Source organism: Cnephaeus nilssonii (assembly GCF_951640355.1).
Source record: "Cnephaeus nilssonii genome assembly, contig: SUPER_24_unloc_1, whole genome shotgun sequence".
In the NCBI taxonomy this organism is placed as follows: Eukaryota; Metazoa; Chordata; class Mammalia; order Chiroptera; family Vespertilionidae; genus Cnephaeus; species Cnephaeus nilssonii.
The window spans coordinates 153622-171812 of NW_027645571.1; the positions used below are offsets into that span (position 1 = coordinate 153622).

At 64.1% G+C, this 18191-nt stretch overlaps 1 protein-coding gene across 2 annotated transcripts in view; it reads left to right on the forward strand.

The window, feature by feature from the left end:
• HERC2 (HECT and RLD domain containing E3 ubiquitin protein ligase 2) overlaps positions 1 to 18191 on the forward strand; it is a 71592-nt gene that overhangs the window by 51588 nt on the left and 1813 nt on the right. For both annotated transcript variants that reach the window (XM_079800860.1, XM_079800861.1), the window contains 28 exons: positions 804 to 948; positions 1557 to 1782; positions 2751 to 2922; positions 3682 to 3868; positions 4381 to 4521; positions 5325 to 5516; positions 6660 to 6813; positions 7308 to 7415; positions 8070 to 8201; positions 8391 to 8549; positions 8634 to 8752; positions 9277 to 9402; positions 9587 to 9742; positions 10014 to 10129; positions 10230 to 10428; positions 11433 to 11647; positions 12915 to 13092; positions 13463 to 13624; positions 13949 to 14040; positions 14188 to 14327; positions 14635 to 14822; positions 15150 to 15347; positions 15507 to 15590; positions 16889 to 17030; positions 17167 to 17361; positions 17532 to 17644; positions 17772 to 17962; positions 18080 to 18185. In XM_079800860.1, the coding sequence (XP_079656986.1) occupies positions 804 to 948; positions 1557 to 1782; positions 2751 to 2922; positions 3682 to 3868; positions 4381 to 4521; positions 5325 to 5516; positions 6660 to 6813; positions 7308 to 7415; positions 8070 to 8201; positions 8391 to 8549; positions 8634 to 8752; positions 9277 to 9402; positions 9587 to 9742; positions 10014 to 10129; positions 10230 to 10428; positions 11433 to 11647; positions 12915 to 13092; positions 13463 to 13624; positions 13949 to 14040; positions 14188 to 14327; positions 14635 to 14822; positions 15150 to 15347; positions 15507 to 15590; positions 16889 to 17030; positions 17167 to 17361; positions 17532 to 17644; positions 17772 to 17962; positions 18080 to 18185 (4336 nt within the window). The remainder of the gene's footprint in view (positions 1 to 803; positions 949 to 1556; positions 1783 to 2750; positions 2923 to 3681; positions 3869 to 4380; positions 4522 to 5324; positions 5517 to 6659; positions 6814 to 7307; positions 7416 to 8069; positions 8202 to 8390; positions 8550 to 8633; positions 8753 to 9276; positions 9403 to 9586; positions 9743 to 10013; positions 10130 to 10229; positions 10429 to 11432; positions 11648 to 12914; positions 13093 to 13462; positions 13625 to 13948; positions 14041 to 14187; positions 14328 to 14634; positions 14823 to 15149; positions 15348 to 15506; positions 15591 to 16888; positions 17031 to 17166; positions 17362 to 17531; positions 17645 to 17771; positions 17963 to 18079; positions 18186 to 18191) is intronic.

The following is an 18191-nucleotide window of genomic DNA, read 5'->3' on the forward strand; positions in this document are numbered from 1 at the left end:
CTCCCTGTTCCACGTGGGGGGCCCGCAGGCTCGGAGGCAGTTCCCGCCGTCATTGGTGGTTGGGAAAGAACAGAGGGCCTGGGAGCCACTTGTCCGTCCTGCGGAGGGGAGTCTGTCCCGGGCTCCTCTGCCTTCTTCAGGGCCTGGTGTCTCTTGTGAAGCTGGTTTTATGAAACCCGAGGGGCGCGGGCACCAGCTGACCTGGGCAGAGGGACAGGCTTAGCGTGAGCATCAGGGCCCAGAGCAGCGCGAGCAAGCAGGCCACCGCCAGGGACGCCCGGGCGGCATTCCAGGTCACTTGTCGCGCTTTCAGTCCCTTTATGTGGAGCCTACGTCAGTAATTTCAACCTTGGAACGCCACTAGGCTTTCGCCAGCAGGGCGTGGTGTGCTGACTTAGGCAGGATTTCACGCCCGCGGCTCGGGTGGCCTTGCCCTCATGCCACTCCAGGGCCCTAACCAGGAATGCTTCCCTGTCGGGTGTTGCAGGCTGTAACTGTACTGAAGCACACCAGTTTGGTTTTGCGTTTTTGCTTTTTGGTGAATCCTCACCCAGGGATATTTTTTCTTCATTGATTTTTAGAGAGAGGGGAGGGAGTGGGAGAGAGACATCGATGTGAGAGAGACATCAATTCATCGATGGGTTGCCTCCTGCACATGCCCCAACTGGGGCTGGGAATCCAGCCTGCAACCCAGGCATGTGCCCTTGACCAGAATCGAACCCGCGACCCTTCAGTCCACGGCTGACGCGCTCTCCGCTGAGCAGCGCCAGCCAGGGCTCACGTGCACCGTGGACCTCCCGCAGGGGCAAGGGGGACTACTTCAGGCTGGGCCACGGCTCGGACGTGCATGTGCGGAAGCCGCAGGTGGTGGAAGGGCTACGAGGGAAGAAGATCGTGCACGTGGCCGTCGGGGCCCTGCACTGCCTGGCGGTCACGGACGCAGGGCAGGTAAGCGAGGGCGTGGCGAGCCCCTGTGTCCAGGGGGAGCGCGCGCTGAGCTGGGATGTGCTGTCAGCGCCGTTTGATAGAAGGATGATGAGAAGAAAACCAGTTCCAGGCCAGGCCACTGCCTGCGTGGGGTGTGCAGGGGCTCCTGTCTGCGTGGGTTTTCTCTGGGGACTCGGCTTTCTCCCAAATCCTAGAGGTGTGCACGTTAGGTTCAGGGGTGTCTGTCTTGTCCCCGTCTGGGTGGGTGGGTGTTGGTGGCCCTGCCAGGGACGGGCGTCTGTCCAGGCGCTCCTGCCTGGCGCCTGGGCTGAGGGAGTGGCGGTGACTGCGGTGGGCAGAGGGCACTGGGACCGGGGAAACAGATCGTGGGTCGGGCACTGCTGTGCTTGGAAACGCAGCCACTGCGTGTGAGCGCGTCCCTGTGCGCAGTGGAGGGGAAAGGTGATCGCCGTCGTGGAAGAGGAGACCTCCCGCCGCCTCTCGCAGAGACGGGAGCTCGTGGGAGGGATGATGTTCAGGGGCGATCGCTTAGAGTCGGGCAGGGATGGCGGAGGGCGCTTAAAGGAAGGTTCTGAAACGTGGGAAAATCGGTTTTTCCCGCCGAACAGGTCTACGCCTGGGGCGACAACGACCACGGCCAGCAGGGCAACGGCACGACCACCGTGAACAGGAAGCCCACCCTCGTGCAGGGCCTGGAGGGCCAGAAGGTCACACGCGTGGCCTGCGGGTCCTCGCACAGCGTGGCCTGGACGACGGTCGACGTGGCGACGCCCTCTGTGCACGAGCCCGTCCTGTTCCAGACGGCGAGGGACCCGCTGGGTGCTTCCTATCTAGGTAGCTGACTGGCTTGGTGGGGGTCCTCCTAGGAAGTCCCTCGTGCCCAGGTCAGAGGTCGTGGTGGCATCCCTTCTGCACCAAAGCCACGGGGGACCGTGGTGCACGCCGCGGGACCCTGCAGCTGGCATGGGACCTTAGGAGGCGTGCGATGCTGGGTCTGTGCTGTGCGCGTGCTCACGGGAGGACTGTAGTCACAGCCGACGCGCACAGGCATCGTGCCGGCTGCTGGGCGCCTCAGCCGCTCTGCTCCGCGAAGCTGACACACAGCGAGCCGTGCGTGGTTGGTGTCGTCTCCCTCGCGGTGACATGGCGCCTGTGAAGGCCGCAGTCCGGGCGCCCGTGCCGCTCCTCCAGCACCTCGCGCGTCTCCCTCTGCTTCTCTCTGCAGCAGGGCGTGGCTGGGTGTAGAGCCCAGGTTGGCAGCTTTTCCTCCGCTGCGTTAGAGACCTGGCCCCGTGGTTTCCTAACGTGCCTTCTTTCCCTGAGAATCTGCTGTCGTTTTCATCCTTGTTCTCTTACACACAACCTGTCCTTCTCCTCGGATGGCTTTAAGGTGTTTTTTCATCCCTGGGGTTGAGCAGTTTCATGACAGCGTGCCTCGGGGTTGTTATCTTCGTGGTTTTCATGCTTGCAGTTCATTGCGCTTCTTGGGTGTTTGGGTTTATGATTCTATAAAATTTTGAGATTTTTTTTTAGTCACTGTTTCATGCATTTGCAAAAGTATCTACATTGTTTTGCGGTTACAGTAAAACTTTGCTGAAAATAGCTCCTTTATAGAGTATAAATAAAATAAAGGAAATTTTTTTACTCTTAAAGACCATTCATGAACCTAATACCTCATCTGTGAAATAGCAAAATGCAGATTGCAATGTGTTTTGGAACTAAACTGGAAGATTGAATTACAAAAACAGAACAAAATGTGATCTTAAAAAAAAATCAAACCCAAATGTTCCTTCTCTCTTCAGGTGTGCCTTCTGATGCCGAGTCTTCTGCTGCCAGTAATAAGCTCAGCGGTGCGGGCAGCTCTAAGCCTGGTCGCCCTTCCCTCGCCAAGACCCTCCTGTCCCTGGACGGGAACCTGGCCAAGCAGCAGGCCTTGTCTCACGTGCTCAACGCCTTGCAGATCACGTATGCCAGGTGGGCCGGTTTGCTAGCTTTTGAAATCCCGCCGTCATGTAACATTGGGTTTGTGTGGCTTTTTGATTAATCAGATGTTTCAAAGACTGGTGTGTTGTCTTTAGACACTGTTTCGGGTCCCGTACACTTTGGTACTTGAAACAGGAGTCAGAAAGCCAGTCAGCGGGCATCATGTTCCTCTTTCTGGCCCGTGAACGCCAAGCATGACTATGGGGGCAGCGGAAGCATTGTTGACGCTGGTGCTCAGGAATGCTTCAGACCCCTGTCCCCTTCCTCAGACACTCCCCAGGGCAGCGTTGGATAAGTGGATGTTTTCCAGCCTTTCACGGCTGCTGTCTAGCCTCTCGGTGGTCATGGCGAGGGGCCGGGGCGTGGAGGGGCACCTCGGGAGCGGCAGGTGCAGACCTGAGAGGACGTGGGTCCTGCTGCTCCTGGAGCCGCCCTGGCTGCAGCTCCCACCAGAATGCCCGTGGGCTCTGGCAGGGCCGTCGGGTTTCCCGGGGACCCAGGGCTTGCTCTGCTGTGGTGTTGGTGCTCGGCAGTTTTCTCGTTACCACTGTGGGCGTTTGGGTACGTAGGATCAGGAGTAACTGTTTTAGCTTCCAGGCAGTGAGTACGTTGTGATAACGTTCCGTGTTTTTCCAAAACTTGTTACCGTGTGTCCTGTGGAAACGAGGGCGACCTTCCCGGTGCCCGCCCGCCTCCTGCCGCTGTCCTTCGCGGGGAAGGCGGCTCACCAGGCCCCCTCCCTCCTGACAGAGACGCCGTGGTGGGGGCCCTGATGCCGGCCGGCATGATCACTCCGGAGTGCCCCTCCTTCTCCTCCTCGGCACCCCCTTCAGAGGCGTCCGCCACGGCCAGTCCCGTGAGCGGAGAGGCGTGCTTGCTGGCTGCTGACCCCGAGGACAGACCGAGCCCCAGTCCCTGGCAGGAGAAGCGAGGGGAAGTGAGTGAAGTGACATCAGTCAGGGGAGGGCAGGAGGGTCCAGGTCACTGTCCCACTTCATTCCTGTGTCCTTTCTGCCTGTTGCTGTGACTTCGGGCTCGAATTAGAAAATGCTTTTTTTTAAAGGAGGCTTTTTTAAGCATTAAATGGAACTTGACTTATTCTTTTAAAAAGATGCTAAATGCAAGTCCATAGTCATCAAGTCTGCAATTACGAAACCTTATGCCTCTTAAAAACCAAAATATTTTATAGCTTATTTGGGGGCTAACTCCAGCTTGAAGAGATGTGAGCTCACTTTAGTCTCTTCCTGCAACCTGTCCTGGTGTCGCTAGGTGCCCTGGGAGCAGGGGTGAGCCAGGTGCGGCTGCCCAGCCCCCGCGGGGGGGGGGGGGGGGCCTTGTCCCCACGGTGACATGTGGCTGCAGCTTCAGGCGCTCAGGTGGCCAGAGGGCTTTGGGGCATCTGGGAAGTGTGCACATTGCTGAGTTCTTCCTCCTCGGTTTTGAAACCAGATGATCTCTTCTGAGGATGCTGTGACCCCTGCCGCCGTGACCCCGTCTGCCTCCTCCGCCTCTTCTCGGCCATTCATCCCGGTGACAGATGACCCGGGAGCTGCCAGCATCATTGCAGAAACCATGACCAAAGCCAGAGAGGTCAGGGGGCTTCCTGCCGTCTCGTTTGAAAGCATGTTCACCGCACACGGGGTTGCAGAGGCAGCACACGGGCGGCTCCCTGCTCCGCTGGTGGCCAGCTGGGCACAGCCCCTCCCCTCCTGGCCGCAGTGTGCACTCCGCGTGCCAGGGCTTCTCATCCCTCCCACGCAGATCTGGCTCCTGTCCCAGCAGGTCCTTGCAGGTCTGGGCCCCAGGGTGTGCTGTCTCGTCAGTCCTCACAGAGGGTCACTGGCTCTGCGCTCCTGGGGGGCAGGGTGGTATTGATTGGCAGCCTTACCTGGGACGGGAATCCTTACCACTTGCTCAGGAGTGTCTGCCAGAGTTCCCCACTGCGGGCAGTAGCTGTGTGTCAGCAAGGGTCATGGGAGAGGAGCACCTGGCGACCCTGCAGACACCTTGCTCCATGCTCCGTCCCCCCTGCCGGTGCTGAGTGCCCGCGTTGGGGCTGTGCTAGTGGTTGCATGCGGGCTTTCAGCTCCGATTTGGTGTGAGTCCTAAGTTACGGCAAAGTACGTGTTACTGTAAGGCCGTCACGGGAGCCCACACGCAGGGAGATGCAGGCAGCGATTCCCACCCACCCCCAGGTCGGGCCCGTTCCAGCTGTGAGGCCCGAGACGTGGCTTTCAAGCACGGGTCCTGGTGGTGGGGCCCCGAGGCTGTTGCTTCTCCCCGGGCCTCCAGGTCCCGCCGCCTCCTGAAGGCCCTTCTTTACCTCCGGGAGTTTGCGGGTGAGCTGGTGGCGTTCTCACATGTCGCTCCTCCTTTCCTGTGGGGCCTTGCAGGATGTGGAGAGCCAGAATAAGGCCTCAGGCCCGGAGCCTCAGGCCTTGGACGAGTTCACCAGCCTGCTGGTCGCCGACGACACCCGGGTGCTGGTGGACCTGCTCAAGCTGTCCGTGTGCGGCCGGGCGGGAGACCGGGGCCGGGAGGTGCTCTCGGCCGTGCTGTCGGGCATGGGCACCGCCTACCCCCAGGTGAGCACGGCGGGAGGGGCCTTCTCTCCGTGGCGTGCTGTGACGTCACGTCTTGTCCATGACTGACTCCATGCAGGAGACGGCAGGGTAGAAGGGGCTCCGTGTAAGCCAGGCCCTGCGCGGTCACGTGGGCTGCCGTGTCCCCGGGGGCCTTGGCGTGTCTGTGTCCGCCATGTAGCAGTTCCTCATCCACAGTGTCAGGCCTACCAGTGCTTGTACGGCTCCTGGATTTTGTTTTATGCTGAAAACCATGGCACTGTTTAAAGCAACCCACTTCTAATAACTTTTCTTATTTCAGTGACTAGAGGCCTGATGCACGGAATTCGTGCAGGAGTAGGCCTGCCTTCCCCTGGCTGCCGGCACCAGCTTCCTTCTGGTGCCTGGGACCTGGACTTCCCTGGCAGCCCCGGTTCCGTCCGGAAGGTCGTCCGGCCTAATTAGCATATTATGCTTTATTTTTATTGATGACATTTGTCTTTGTGAGCCATCCGGGACTTACCTTGATAGAAGGGATACGTGGGATCCAACTTTATTTTCCCCGCGTGACAAACGTGGCCGCAATATCAGTTATTGAGTGATTCCTCTTTTCCCAGAAATTTGGAAGCGGCTTTTCCGCATCCGTGATTCCTGTGTGCATTTCGGCTTTTCTGCCCATGAGTCTAACCCTATGCTCTAACCACGGTGTCGTGACGGTTGTAGCTGTGACGCCGGTCTCGGTGTTTGGCAGCCTGGGTCCACCAGGACTTTCTGCCGTGGAAGCGTCCGCTCCCCGGCCACGGCGCCTGGACACGGGGCCCGTGCGCCCGGGAACCCCACATGTCGTTTCTTTACCTTGGGTTTAAGTTTGAACAGCCACACGGCGGCTCCTCCCCGGCGCCTGTTCCGAGGCTCCCCGGGGCAGCGCTCGTCGGGGGAGCAGGCGCGGCTGCCGTCACAGGCTCCGTGTTCCCCGGCACCTGCGGGTGTCCGCGTCGGCTCCTCACCCCTGGTCACCGCCACGCTTCGCAGCCCCTCCTCTGCGAGCCTGTGCGTCTTGATTTCGTCGGCGAGGAGACCGAGCCCTGTCCTGGACCAGAGTCCTCAGACCCCCACGTCCTGCAGCGGGACCTGCCGGGCGGCCCCTGACCTAGCCCCTCCCTGCAGGTGGCGGACATGCTGCTGGAGCTCTGCGTCACCGAGCTGGAGGACGTGGCCTCTGACTCGCAGAGCGGCCGCCTGTCCTCGCAGCCCGTGGTGGTGGAGAGCAGCCACCCCTACACGGACGACACCTCCTCCAGTGGCACCGTGAAGATCCCAGGTGTGTGTGTGGGAGGGGGGGGCCGCTGGCTGCACCTCTGGTTACGTCCTGGGAGGAGCCATCGCCGCTGAGAGGACAGAATTCGTTTTAGTCCTCACCCAAGGATATTTTAAAGTTGACTTGAGAGAGAGGGACGGGGAGAGAAATGTGGATCGGTTGCCTCCCGTGTGCGCCCCTACCGGGACTCGAAACCGCAGCCTAGGCCTCTGCCCTGACCAGAATCGAACCCGCCACCGTTTGGTGGAGGGGGTGACGCTCCAGCCAGCCGAGCCGCTGGCCAGGGCTCTAGAACAGAACTTTAAAACTGCATGAGACTCACGTCTCACTTTCGTACAAACCTCCTCCTTTTCGGAGAGAACGTGACGGGGAGCCGTGCAGCACAGGCGTCCTGCGTAGTGTCTGTGGGTGGGCGCCATGGTCACAGCGCAGGTGTGTGGGGCTTTGGCCTCGCCGAGGTGTGCCCGCCGGGTCTCACCGCCCTGCTCACCTGCCAGGTGCGGAAGGCCTCCGGGTGGAGTTTGACCGGCAGTGCTCCACGGAGAGGCGCCACGACCCGCTCACCGTCATGGACGGCGTCAACCGGATCGTCTCCGTGCGCTCAGGTCGGGGGGAACGATGTAGCACGCCAGGCCCGGGGAGGGGAAGTGTCTGTGCGCGTCTTCCCAGACTGCATCCTCCATCTGGGGCGGGACCGGCAGCCCTTCCCTGACCTTCCCTTCCCCCGCCCCCACCCCCCCGCCCAGCAGGGCCTCCCCACCGGCCGCTCCTGGTAAACCTGCGAACGCTCGGGCTTCCCCTGGGGGCCTCACAAACGCAGCGTAGCTTTCAGCCGGGTGGCCACGGGGCTGGTCTCTGCTCCCAGAGTCCCACGGGCCCTCCCTCACGCCGCCGAGCCTGCCAGGCAGGGACCCGGCTGTGACGCATGGCGGCCTGGCCCTGGGCTCCCGCAGGCTGCTCCACTCCCCGAGGGCAGCCCTTCGGTGCTGAGCTGGCCCGTGTCCCGAGGGTGGCTGTGGCCCCTGCCTGCCTCACACTGCGTGGCAGTTGTGTGTGCGTTTCCGTCAGGGCCGGGCTGCTGCCTCAGTTTCCCCAGGACTTGGCGCAGTGTGTGTGGAAGGGCGGGCTCCCCTGGAGGCATGGTAACATCAGTTTGGAGAGCCTGGGCTGGAGCCCCTCGTGCTGCAGACCCTGCGTGAATGACTGGCTCTGAAGAGGTTCGTGTTGGAGGGAGAGCCTACCTTGTGTGCTTCCCGCAGGCCGGGAGTGGTCCGACTGGTCCAGCGAGCTGCGCATCCCTGGGGATGAGCTGAAGTGGAAGTTCATCAGCGACGGGTCCGTGAATGGGTGGGGCTGGCGCTTCACGGTCTACCCTATCATGCCGGCCGCAGGTGAGGGGCTGCGGTGCCCAGGTGGGGGGCGGGGGGCCCAGGTGCGGGGCTGCGGGGCCCAGGCTGGACTCCTGGCCGTGAGGGTGCACCGTTACACTCCGTGCTGTGGTCTGCCTGCTGCCGCGTGGGGAGCCTGTCGGGCGGGTCATGCGGGTCTCCTTACGGGATGTCCGTGGTGCTCACCCTCAGGCCCTAAAGACCTCCTCTCCGACCGCTGTGTCCTCTCCTGCCCGTCCATGGACCTGGTGACGTGCCTGCTCGACTTCCGGCTCAACCTCGCCTCCAACAGGAGCATCGTCCCGCGCCTGGCCGCGTCGCTGGCCGCGTGCGCACAGCTCAGTGCCTTAGGTAGGCGGCGTCTTCATCGCCGTGTCTGTCGAGGGCGAGAGGAACCGTGCTGAGCTCCTGATGTCTTCTGTCTGCTCTCTCCAGCTGCCAGTCACAGAATGTGGGCCCTGCAGAGGCTGAGGAAGCTGCTGACAACGGAGTTTGGACAGTCGGTCAACATCCGCCGGCTGCTGGGGGACAGCGACGGGGAGGCGCGCGCCCTGGTAGGAAGCCCACGCCCGGTGCTAGACCTGTGACCCCGTCGTAAGCTGCATTCATTAGGCGTTTAGATTTCCCACTGGGAGACCTGCCGGAAGCCGGCAGGAGGATAAGGCAGCCTTTGTCACGGCCGACGCCCTCGTGCTGCTCCACACACGCGTGCGGACGGCCTTTGATTCTGAAGGCAGGCGTCTCGGTGGCTGTGACCATGGGATTGCGTTTGTGGGGCTTGACAACGAGTCTTTGTTTCGCTGGATGAGGTGGCTCCTGTTAAGAGACTGTGGGTCCTGACCACGCTGGGAGCGGGGGCCGGAAGGGCCGGGCCGTGGGAGCTGCCTCACTGGCCCAGCGCCGAGGGTCGTGTAGCTCCCCTTTCGTCCCAGGGTTTGTCACGTCCTTTCAGGTCTTCCCCTACTTGGGAACACCACACTCGCTTTTTAGGGCGAAGGGCACCGATAGAATAGAACGCTCGCTCATAGAGGCCAAGCACGTGGGTGGGGGGCGCGGCTACAGTGTGCTGTTCCCTCAGAGTTTCTCGGGCAGCGCTCTGGCTGCGCTGGTGAAAGGCCTCCCGGAGACCCTGGAGAGGCAGTTCGAGTACGAGGACCCCGTCGTGCGGGGCGGCAAGCAGCTGCTGCACAGCCCGTTCTTTAAGGTAACGTGGCTCGGGGGGGGGGCGCGGGGGCGTCCGGTGCAGGCGCGTGTCGGGGTGTCGCCGGAAGCGGGGCAGAGCAGCTCCGCCGCCGGGACCGTCAGCACGGCTGGCGCGCAGCAGTCCCTTGTTCCCCGGAGGGCGGCCTGGGCGCGCATTGTCGGCGTGACCGTGTGACCCTTTGCAGGTGCTGGTGGCTCTTGCTTGTGACTTGGAGCTGGACACGCTCCCCTGCTGCGCCGAGACGCACAAGTGGGCCTGGTTCCGCAGGTACTGCATGGCCTCCCGCGTGGCCGTGGCCCTGGACAGGCGGACGCCGCTGCCCCGGCTGTTTCTCGACGAGGTACGCGCAGGTGTCTGAGTCGCCTTCGGGGAGCAGAACGCGGTCTTCCTCTTCCACCGGCGTGCGAAGCTGCTGTGCTGCAGGCGCAGCACACTTCCCGTGCGCGGTGCCCCTCAGGAGAGGCCCCTCCTCAGGGAGCGAGGGACTGCTGGTTCCTGTTCACTGAGACCCAGTGCCGGAGCTGCCCTCCCCCGGGACTCCTGCCTGCGCGCCCCGGGGTCCCGTTGTCCTGAGAGACGGGCGTGTGGTGGCCTCACTGTGTGCCGTCTAGGTGGCGAAGAAGATCCGCGAGCTCATGGCGGATGGCGAGGCCATGGACGTCCTGCACGAGAGCCACGACGTCTTCCGGAGGGAGCACGACGAGCAGCTGGTGCAGTGGATGAGCAGGTCGCTGCGGCGGGAGCGGCGTGCGCGGGACACGCTTCACGCGGGGACATGCTTCACACGGGGAGCGCCCACGTCCATTGTTCGCTTCTCTCGGCTCTAGGCGCCCGGACGACTGGACTCTGTCTGCCGGCGGCAGCGGCACGATCTACGGATGGGGACATAACCACAGGGGCCAGCTCGGGGGCATCGAGGGGGCAAAGGTGAAGGTGCCCACTCCCTGCGAAGCCCTGGCCACCCTCAGGCCCGTTCAGCTAATTGGCGGAGAGCAGACCCTGTTCGCGGTCACAGCCGACGGGAAGGTAAGGGTGCGTTTCCCGTGGTCGGCATGGATACCACGGGACGCGGAGCCGCGGGGTGGGGGTGGTCCTGGATGTGGACTCCTGTGGCCTCGCGTCCAGGCCGTCGCCCTGGGGTGCTGGAGGCAGGTCCCCCGAGCATCCCTGCGGGACCACCTGGGTCTAAACTTGCAGCTCTTACTTTACCGTGGTTTCCTGTCAGTGAGTCAGTAGGTGTCTCCGGTTTCCTTTGCTGCCCTTTAAGCAGTTGCTGCTGGTGTGTGGGACTCGCCGGGGTTACACACTGGCCCTGTGTCTGGCCTTCCTTCCACTCCTCTCTCTCGTGTAGCTCAGGGATTGCGGGTCTTCTTCTTTGTCTGTGACTGGACCCTGCGCCTCCTCGCCGGGTCCCGCCCGTGGGAGAAGGGCCCGCTGGGCTGGGGGGCGGCAGGGTGGGGCAGAGCAGGGCCTGCCGGGCGTCCTCCTGGGTCCAGGCGGGCCTGGCTCGGTCCACCTGCCACCTTGGTTCACATCCGTCCTGTCTTTGGGTTCCCTTTCTATACGGTTTCACCGCAGCCCTTACGTCTTTATAGGAGAGACGTTTGCCAGGCATTTGGAAGTGGCAGTCTGGTTTTTAAAAAGTTAACGATGAAAGATGTTTGTGTCCCGAGACAGCGCGTTTCCTGTGGGTGTTTCTGTGGGCGCTGTTGTCGGTGACCTGCGGCGGTCAATGACCAAGCCGTCCTTGTTCTCCTTGGCATCAGTGATAGTTGGCTTCGGGACAAAAGCAGAGATGTTCCCAGGAGAGACCTCACTTGCAAACGCATTTTGTGAACTTGGTGTTTCAAACAGCTGCAGCTGCCTCGCTGGTGGCGGGAGCTCTGCGGAGCACAGATACCCTGCACCCCCGCGGCATGTAGCTCAGCTTTGTCTCTGGGGTGGGAACGTCTAGGGCACTGGCGGGGCTTCAGCTACTCCGACGCAGGCTCTTTGGGTAAAGCCGCCGTTTCTGTTGCTCCCTGTCCTAGCTGTACGCCACCGGGTACGGCGCCGGCGGCCGGCTCGGCGTCGGGGGCACGGAGTCGGTGTCCACCCCAACGCTGCTCGAGTCCATCCAGCACGTGTTCATCCGGAAGGTGGCCGTGAACTCGGGGGGCAAGCACTGCCTCGCCCTGTCCTCGGAAGGAGAGGTGTACTCCTGGGGCGAGGCTGAGGACGGGAAGCTGGGCCACGGCAACCGGAGGTACTGGGCGGCGCGCTCCTCGGGGCTCCGTGCCCTGTCTGTGTCAGCCCTGCCCTCAGCACAGCGCCCACCCCGTCTGCTTCGGGGGGCTCCCGGGGACAAGTTCATGAACAGTGTGTGTGGTCTTGTCTGCCTGACACCTCAGCTGGGGGAGCAATTCTCAGTTTGTTTTTATTGATTTCTGAGAGGAAGGGAAGAGGGAGAGAGATGTGCCAGGGCCAGCCTGACAGGTTGAACCGGGCTGAGGTAGGGAGGTGGGATTTGAGTAAAGAAAGAAAGACCGGACAGCGGCATCGGGAGGTCTACGAGTCAATCGAGAGACTGTAGCGTCCTTTATTAACTGTGTAATGCCTTTTATACACAACACACTGAATGGGAGGTCTATCAAGAGGAATGTATTATTTGTTCCTCTTAATCTCTAAGGGAGAGAGAGAGTGTAGAAGGACAAATTCTTGGTACAGTAAATCTCAGTAAATAGTTACAGACTTCTTGGCAAGCCATGAAAGGTTGCTCTCATTCTACTGATGACCGCCATCCAAACAAGTCTGGGAGAACTGTGTGGGTAGGGGCAGCCTTGCTAGCCCCTTCGGGTGCAAGGACCGTGTCAGCTTACACCCGGTCTCCATCAGAGATGGAAACATCAGTGATGAGAGAGCATCATGGATCGGCTGCCTCCTGCACGCCCTGCACTGGGGATGGAGCCCGCAACCCGGGCCTGTGCCCTGACCTGGAATGGAACCGTGACCTCCTGGTTCCTAGGCCGACGCTCAACCACTGAGCCGTGCCGCCTGGCTGGGGTGTCTTGTTATTGTCACAGTCGGGGAAGATAAGCAGGAACACCGGGTCAGAGCAGCAAAAAGAAAACAATCCAAAAAAATGAGGTGGCGTCAGGGGCCTCTGGGACAGAGAGCACCATGAGGCTGTCGGTGGGAGGAGGATGGGGACGAGGAGAAGGGAGGGAGTCGGCCGTGCAGACGGCGCCACAGCACAGTCAGGCACTCGGTGCGGCCCGGGAGACACCAGTGACACTGACGGTAAGGGGCCGCGGGCGTGAGGCTTAGCCAGTGGCGGGAGGCCTCGCCGGTGCGCCTGGAGCTGACGGAAGGCTGCAGGTCAGCTGTAACGGAAGCGTTCAGTGTAAAAAGGAACTCGACTTGCAGGGTGTAGATTGAGGTGCGCACGGAATACGTGAGCACCGAGCCAAAGCCTGCGTGTGACACCGCCGAGGGGTAGCCTGCCTCTCAGGGTGCCCGTGGCCTCTTTGCAGTCCCTGTGACCGCCCTCGTGTCGTCGAGTCTCTGAGAGGCACCGAGGTGGTGGACATCGCTGCCGGCGGAGCCCACAGCGCCTGCGTCACCTCCGCCGGCGACCTCTACACGTGGGGCAAAGGCCGGTACGGCCGCCTGGGCCACAGCGACAGCGAGGACCAGCTCAAGCCCAAGCTGGTGAGGCGGCGTCCGGGGCGCGGGCCACTCTGCTGGGGTCGGTGGTCACGGCTCAGTGTGGACAGCGGGCTCCGTTTTTGGTGGAACTAACAGCCACCTCGGTGTGTGGGTCACGTGAGAGGACAGTGCTCGACCTGCCTCTGTGTTTTCCCTGGTGGGCGGTCCTCGGCAGCTCGTGAAATCGGGGTCTCCCTGTGGCAGGGAGCGCAGGGAGTTGGCCCCCAGGGCCCGGGGCTGCTTCCTGGGATGCATACCCGTCGGCTGCGGGGTGCCCCGGGCGGCTGCGGGGTGCATTCTGTGTGGCCTCAGAAAGCCTCCCTGGGTGGGCCTGGCCGTGTGGTCAGAACACCTCCACGTCCCTTCCTCAAAGGTGGAGGCCCTTCAGGGCCACCGCGTGGTCGACGTCGCCTGTGGCAGTGGCGACGCCCAGACCCTCTGCCTCACGGATGACGACACCGTGTGGTCCTGGGGCGACGGGGACTACGGCAAGCTCGGCCGCGGGGGCAGCGACGGCTGTAAAGTGCCCATGAAGGTACCTCTGGCTCTGAGCCCGGTCCCCGCGGGTGGGGCGGCCCAGCCACTCCACCCCCTTCGCGGCCCACCCGCCCGTGGGTGTAGGGGGAAGAGCCAGGAGGGCCCCCTTCCCCCACCCCCACCCCCCCCCCGCCTGCGAGGCGTTCCAGGGCTGCCGTGCTCGCGGAAGCTTTGGCTGCAGGCGGTGCTGCTCCTGCCCACGGCCTGGGCTTGGCCAGTGCAGGGTTCAGCGGGAATAAACGCTGGGCGAGGGCGAGGCTCTCCGCTTCCTCCTCGGACAGACGTCGGTCTCTGGTGGCCGTCTGAGTGACCTCTCCTGCAGATCGACTCGCTCACGGGCCTGGGCGTGGTGAAGGTGGAGTGCGGGTCCCAGTTCTCGGTCGCCCTGACCAAGTCCGGCACCGTCTACACCTGGTACGCGAGGCTGGCCCCCAGGGCGGGGGGCTCACCTGAGGCGGCGGTCACAGCCTTTGTGGATGGTCCGTGACCTCCCTGCGGGCTGGCCCCGGGAGGCGGGGCGGGGCAGTGGTGGCCGCGCCCCTGAGCCTGTCTCCTGCGCAGGGGCAAAGGGGATTACCACCGGCTGGGCCACGGCTCCGACGACCATGTGCGGAGGCCGCGGCAGGTGCAGGGGCTGCAGGGGAAGAAGGTCATCGCCATCGCCACGGGCTCCCTGCACTGCGTGTGCTGCACCGAGGAGGGTAGGTGGTGGCCTCTGCGTCCTGGGAGCGTCCCAGCCTCAGGCCCACACGTCACCGTTCACGCTGCACAGGGAAGAGCGGCCTTAGAGAGGCCTGCGTGCCGGCTGGGCCCTCGCTGGCCCGGAACGGGGTTTTGGGAGGGCCCTCCCCCTCCCCCTCCCCCCGCCCCAGGGGCCCATGTCTGCAGAGCGGGCAGTGCCCAAGGGACAAGGCGTGGGGGCGCGTGGTGTGAGGAGACACTGGGTCTCAGGGTCTGCAGGAGGGCCGCGCGCTCCTCACGTAGCTCCTTGTCTCCGTCCGCCCTCAGGGGAGGTTTACACCTGGGGCGACAACGACGAGGGGCAGCTGGGGGACGGGACCACCAACGCCATCCAGAGGCCGAGGCTGGTGGCCGCCCTGCAGGGGAGGAAGGTCAACCGCGTGGCCTGCGGCTCGGCACACACGCTGGCCTGGTCGACCAGCAAGCCCGCCAGCGCCGGGAAGCTGCCCGCACAGGTGGGTGCTGCGGGGGCTCAGGTGCACCTGGTGGCGGGTCCCTGTGTGTGGCCCGGGCCTCCGCTGGGAGCGATTCAGGCTCACGTGTGCAGCCCTGAGTGTCAGTGACTCGCTCACCTTCGTTCAGAATCGCACGAAGGACGTAGAACCGGCTGACCGCACGGGCCACCACGCTCAGCAAGCATCGCTGCAGACTAGTTATTCCCGCGTTCTCCTCGATGGCTCGGCTGAAGCCAAGCGGCCAGATTGTTGTTAGGTTTCCCAAACCACACCGGACGCAGGCGCCCCGCAGAGCCGTGCCGGGCGGTGACCTCGCCTCTGTTCCAGGTGCCCATGGAGTACAACCACCTGCAGGAGCTCCCGGTCGTCGCCCTGCGGAACCGGCTGCTGCTGCTGCACCACCTCTCCGAGCTCTTCTGCCCCTGCATCCCCATGTTTGACCTGGAGGGCGCCCTGGGCGAGACGGGGCTGGGGCCCGCCGTGGGCTTCGACACCCTGCGGGGCATCCTCATCTCCCAGGGCAAGGTACCCGCCTCCGCGGGCGGGCCGGTCGGCGTGATTTAACCCCAGGCAGCTGGGGACCGATGTCGGGGCGCAGCCGCTCAGCACGTTTAGGGTCTCCATGCGGACAGACAGCACCCTGCTGCCTGTGCCAGGTTCTCATCCTCGCCATGTTTTCCCTAGGAGGTGGCTTTCCGGAAGGTGGTGCAGGCAACGATGGTGCGCGACCGCCAGCACGGGCCCGTGGTGGAGCTGAACCGCATCCAGGTGACGGGGCCTCCCTCATACGGCGGCGTGGCTGCCAGCTGGCCCTGCGGGGGGGGGTGGTGATATCCCGGGGGACACCCCTGGGCCACGCCCTTGCTCTAGAGAGCAGCTGCCGCCTGCATGAAGGGAAGCAAGGAGGCCTGAACCCAGAGCACAGATACAGACGAGAGGAGGGGAAGTAATGGCGTGTCAGTCCGCCACGGCCCGCAGGCGCAGTGGGCTGCCCGGGCCGAGGCCCCTGCGGGCTGGAAGCCGTGCGCTCTCCTGGGACACCGCAGGCTGCAGCCCGGCGGGCATGTCTCCTTCCCCCTTGGGTTCTAGGTGCCCCGTCCCCATCTCTGTCGCCCAGCCTCACACTCCCGGCCCTCGCGGCTCTGCCCTCCACGGGCTGAGTCACTGCTGTGCCCGGGGGACGAGAGGACTGAGGGAGAGGGACTGTCTCCGGGTCCCACGGCTGCCCGGGTGGTGCCCGCAGTCATCCGACACCAAGGGCGGCCACGGGGCCTCCCCAGCGGCGGCAGGAGCCCCGAAGAACAGGCTGCTTGTTCCGCACCCTGTGCCGACACATGACGCGTGTGCGCGCGCGCGCGCGCACACACACACACACACACACACACACACACACCACCCCGCATGCTCCCGGACTCGCTCGGGCGTTCTGGGTCAAGTGTCCATCTGTGGTTTGCTGCGGAGCACGTGTGGCCGCGTGGGAGAAGAGGCCCCGGGGGGACGTCAGCAGGCACAGGGCTGTGTGGGGTGGCGGCCGCGCCCCGAACAAGCAGGCTATTGAGCGAGGCCGGAGGAAGCCTCTCTTCCCCCCTCGGAGGCACGCTGCTCTCCGCCCTGTCAGAGAGCCGATGGGCAGGATGCTGGCCACAGGCCTCCTCAGCCGGGCGGCTCCTGGTCGGGCTTGGCGACGCCCTGGGAGAGCGTCCTGCCTGTGGGAGGAGCTCCTGGCGGGATCGCGTGGCAGCTGGGTTCGCTTGCCGGCAGCATGGAAGCCAGGGCACGGCAGGTGTAGCTTAGGTCCGGGCGGGTGTGTGCGCCGTCTGAAAGCTCAGGAAGTCCAGGTGCGGACAGGAAAGCCCCTGCCACGAGGCGGGCTGCGGCTCGACGTCGCCGGGCGCGGGAGTTCGGTGGGCCTCGCTCGGTCTTGTGGGGGCACCACGGGCAGCAGCTGCTCAGGTCCTACCCAGACGCACAGGGGCCCAGGCCGGAGTCGGCCCGACGGGCGAGCGCCCGGGCTGTCAGCCTGCGCCTCCTGCGGTGCCAGCTCCCCGTCCGTCCTTCCTCCTCAGGTCAAGCGTTCCCGCAGCAAAGGTGGCCTGGCCGGCCCCGACGGCACCAAGTCCGTCTTCGGGCAGATGTGCGCCAAGATGAGCTCCTTCAGCCCAGACAGCCTGCTCCTGCCTCACCGTGTCTGGAAGGTCAAGTTCGTGGGTACGAGCCGCGGGCCCGGGGCGGTGGTCCCACAGCCGGGGGTGCCGGGCTCTGTGGGGGGCAGAGCTGCTCCTGCAGGGGCTGGGGAGCGGGGGGGGGGGGGGGGGGACAGTGGCTCACTCTCCTTCCCCCGAAGGTGAATCTGTGGACGATTGTGGAGGCGGCTACAGCGAGTCCATCGCCGAGATCTGTGAGGAGCTGCAGAACGGACTCACGCCCCTTCTGATCGTGACGCCCAACGGGAGGGACGAGTCGGGGGCCAACCGGGACTGCTACCTGCTCAGCCCCGCCGCCCGGGCGCCCGTGCACACCAACATGTTCCGCTTCCTGGGTGCGCCCTCCCTCCAGCCTCCTGGCTGCTCTGTTCCGGGGGGGGGGGGGGGGCAGCGGGCCTTTGGGGCGCACCTCCTGAGTCGGGGTGTTGGTGGGGGGAGCGGGCCGGGTGGAAGAGCCGGACGCCCTGCCGTTGACCTGATGCCTGTCGCTGCCCTGGCCGCACAGGCGTGCTGCTGGGCATCGCCATCCGCACTGGGAGCCCCCTGAGCCTCAGCCTGGCCGAGCCCGTGTGGAAGCAGCTGGCGGGGATGAGCCTCACCATCGCAGACCTCAGCGAGGTGCGCCCGGCGGCTGGGTAGCGGGGTCCCCGGTGTGCGCTCCCTCCCTGCCCTGAGGGCTGTGGGCGGGGGCCTGGCTGGGGGCGGGGGGACCACCTGGCTCGACACAGACTCCCGTGCCCGGAAGGTGGACAAGGACTTCATCCCCGGGCTCATGTACATCCGCGACAACGAGGCCACCTCCGAGGAGTTCGAGGCCATGGGCCTGCCCTTCACGGTGCCCAGCGCCAGCGGCCAGGACGTGCAGCTGAGCTCCAGGCACTCGCACATCTCCCTGGACACCCGCGCCGAGTACGTCCGGCTGGCCGTGAGCTACAGGTGCGTGCGGGCTGTGGGAGCTGTGGGGAGGGCGCCTGGCAGGCGTCCTGCCGTCCCCTGCACCCCTTCCTGCCCGGTGCCCGCGGAACTCCTGGTCACCTGGTGCCTTCCTCTCAGGCTCCATGAATTCGACGAGCAGGTGGCTGCCGTCCGGGAGGGCATGGCCCGCGTCGTGCCCGTGCCCCTGCTCTCGCTCTTCACCGGCTACGAATTGGAGACGATGGTAGGC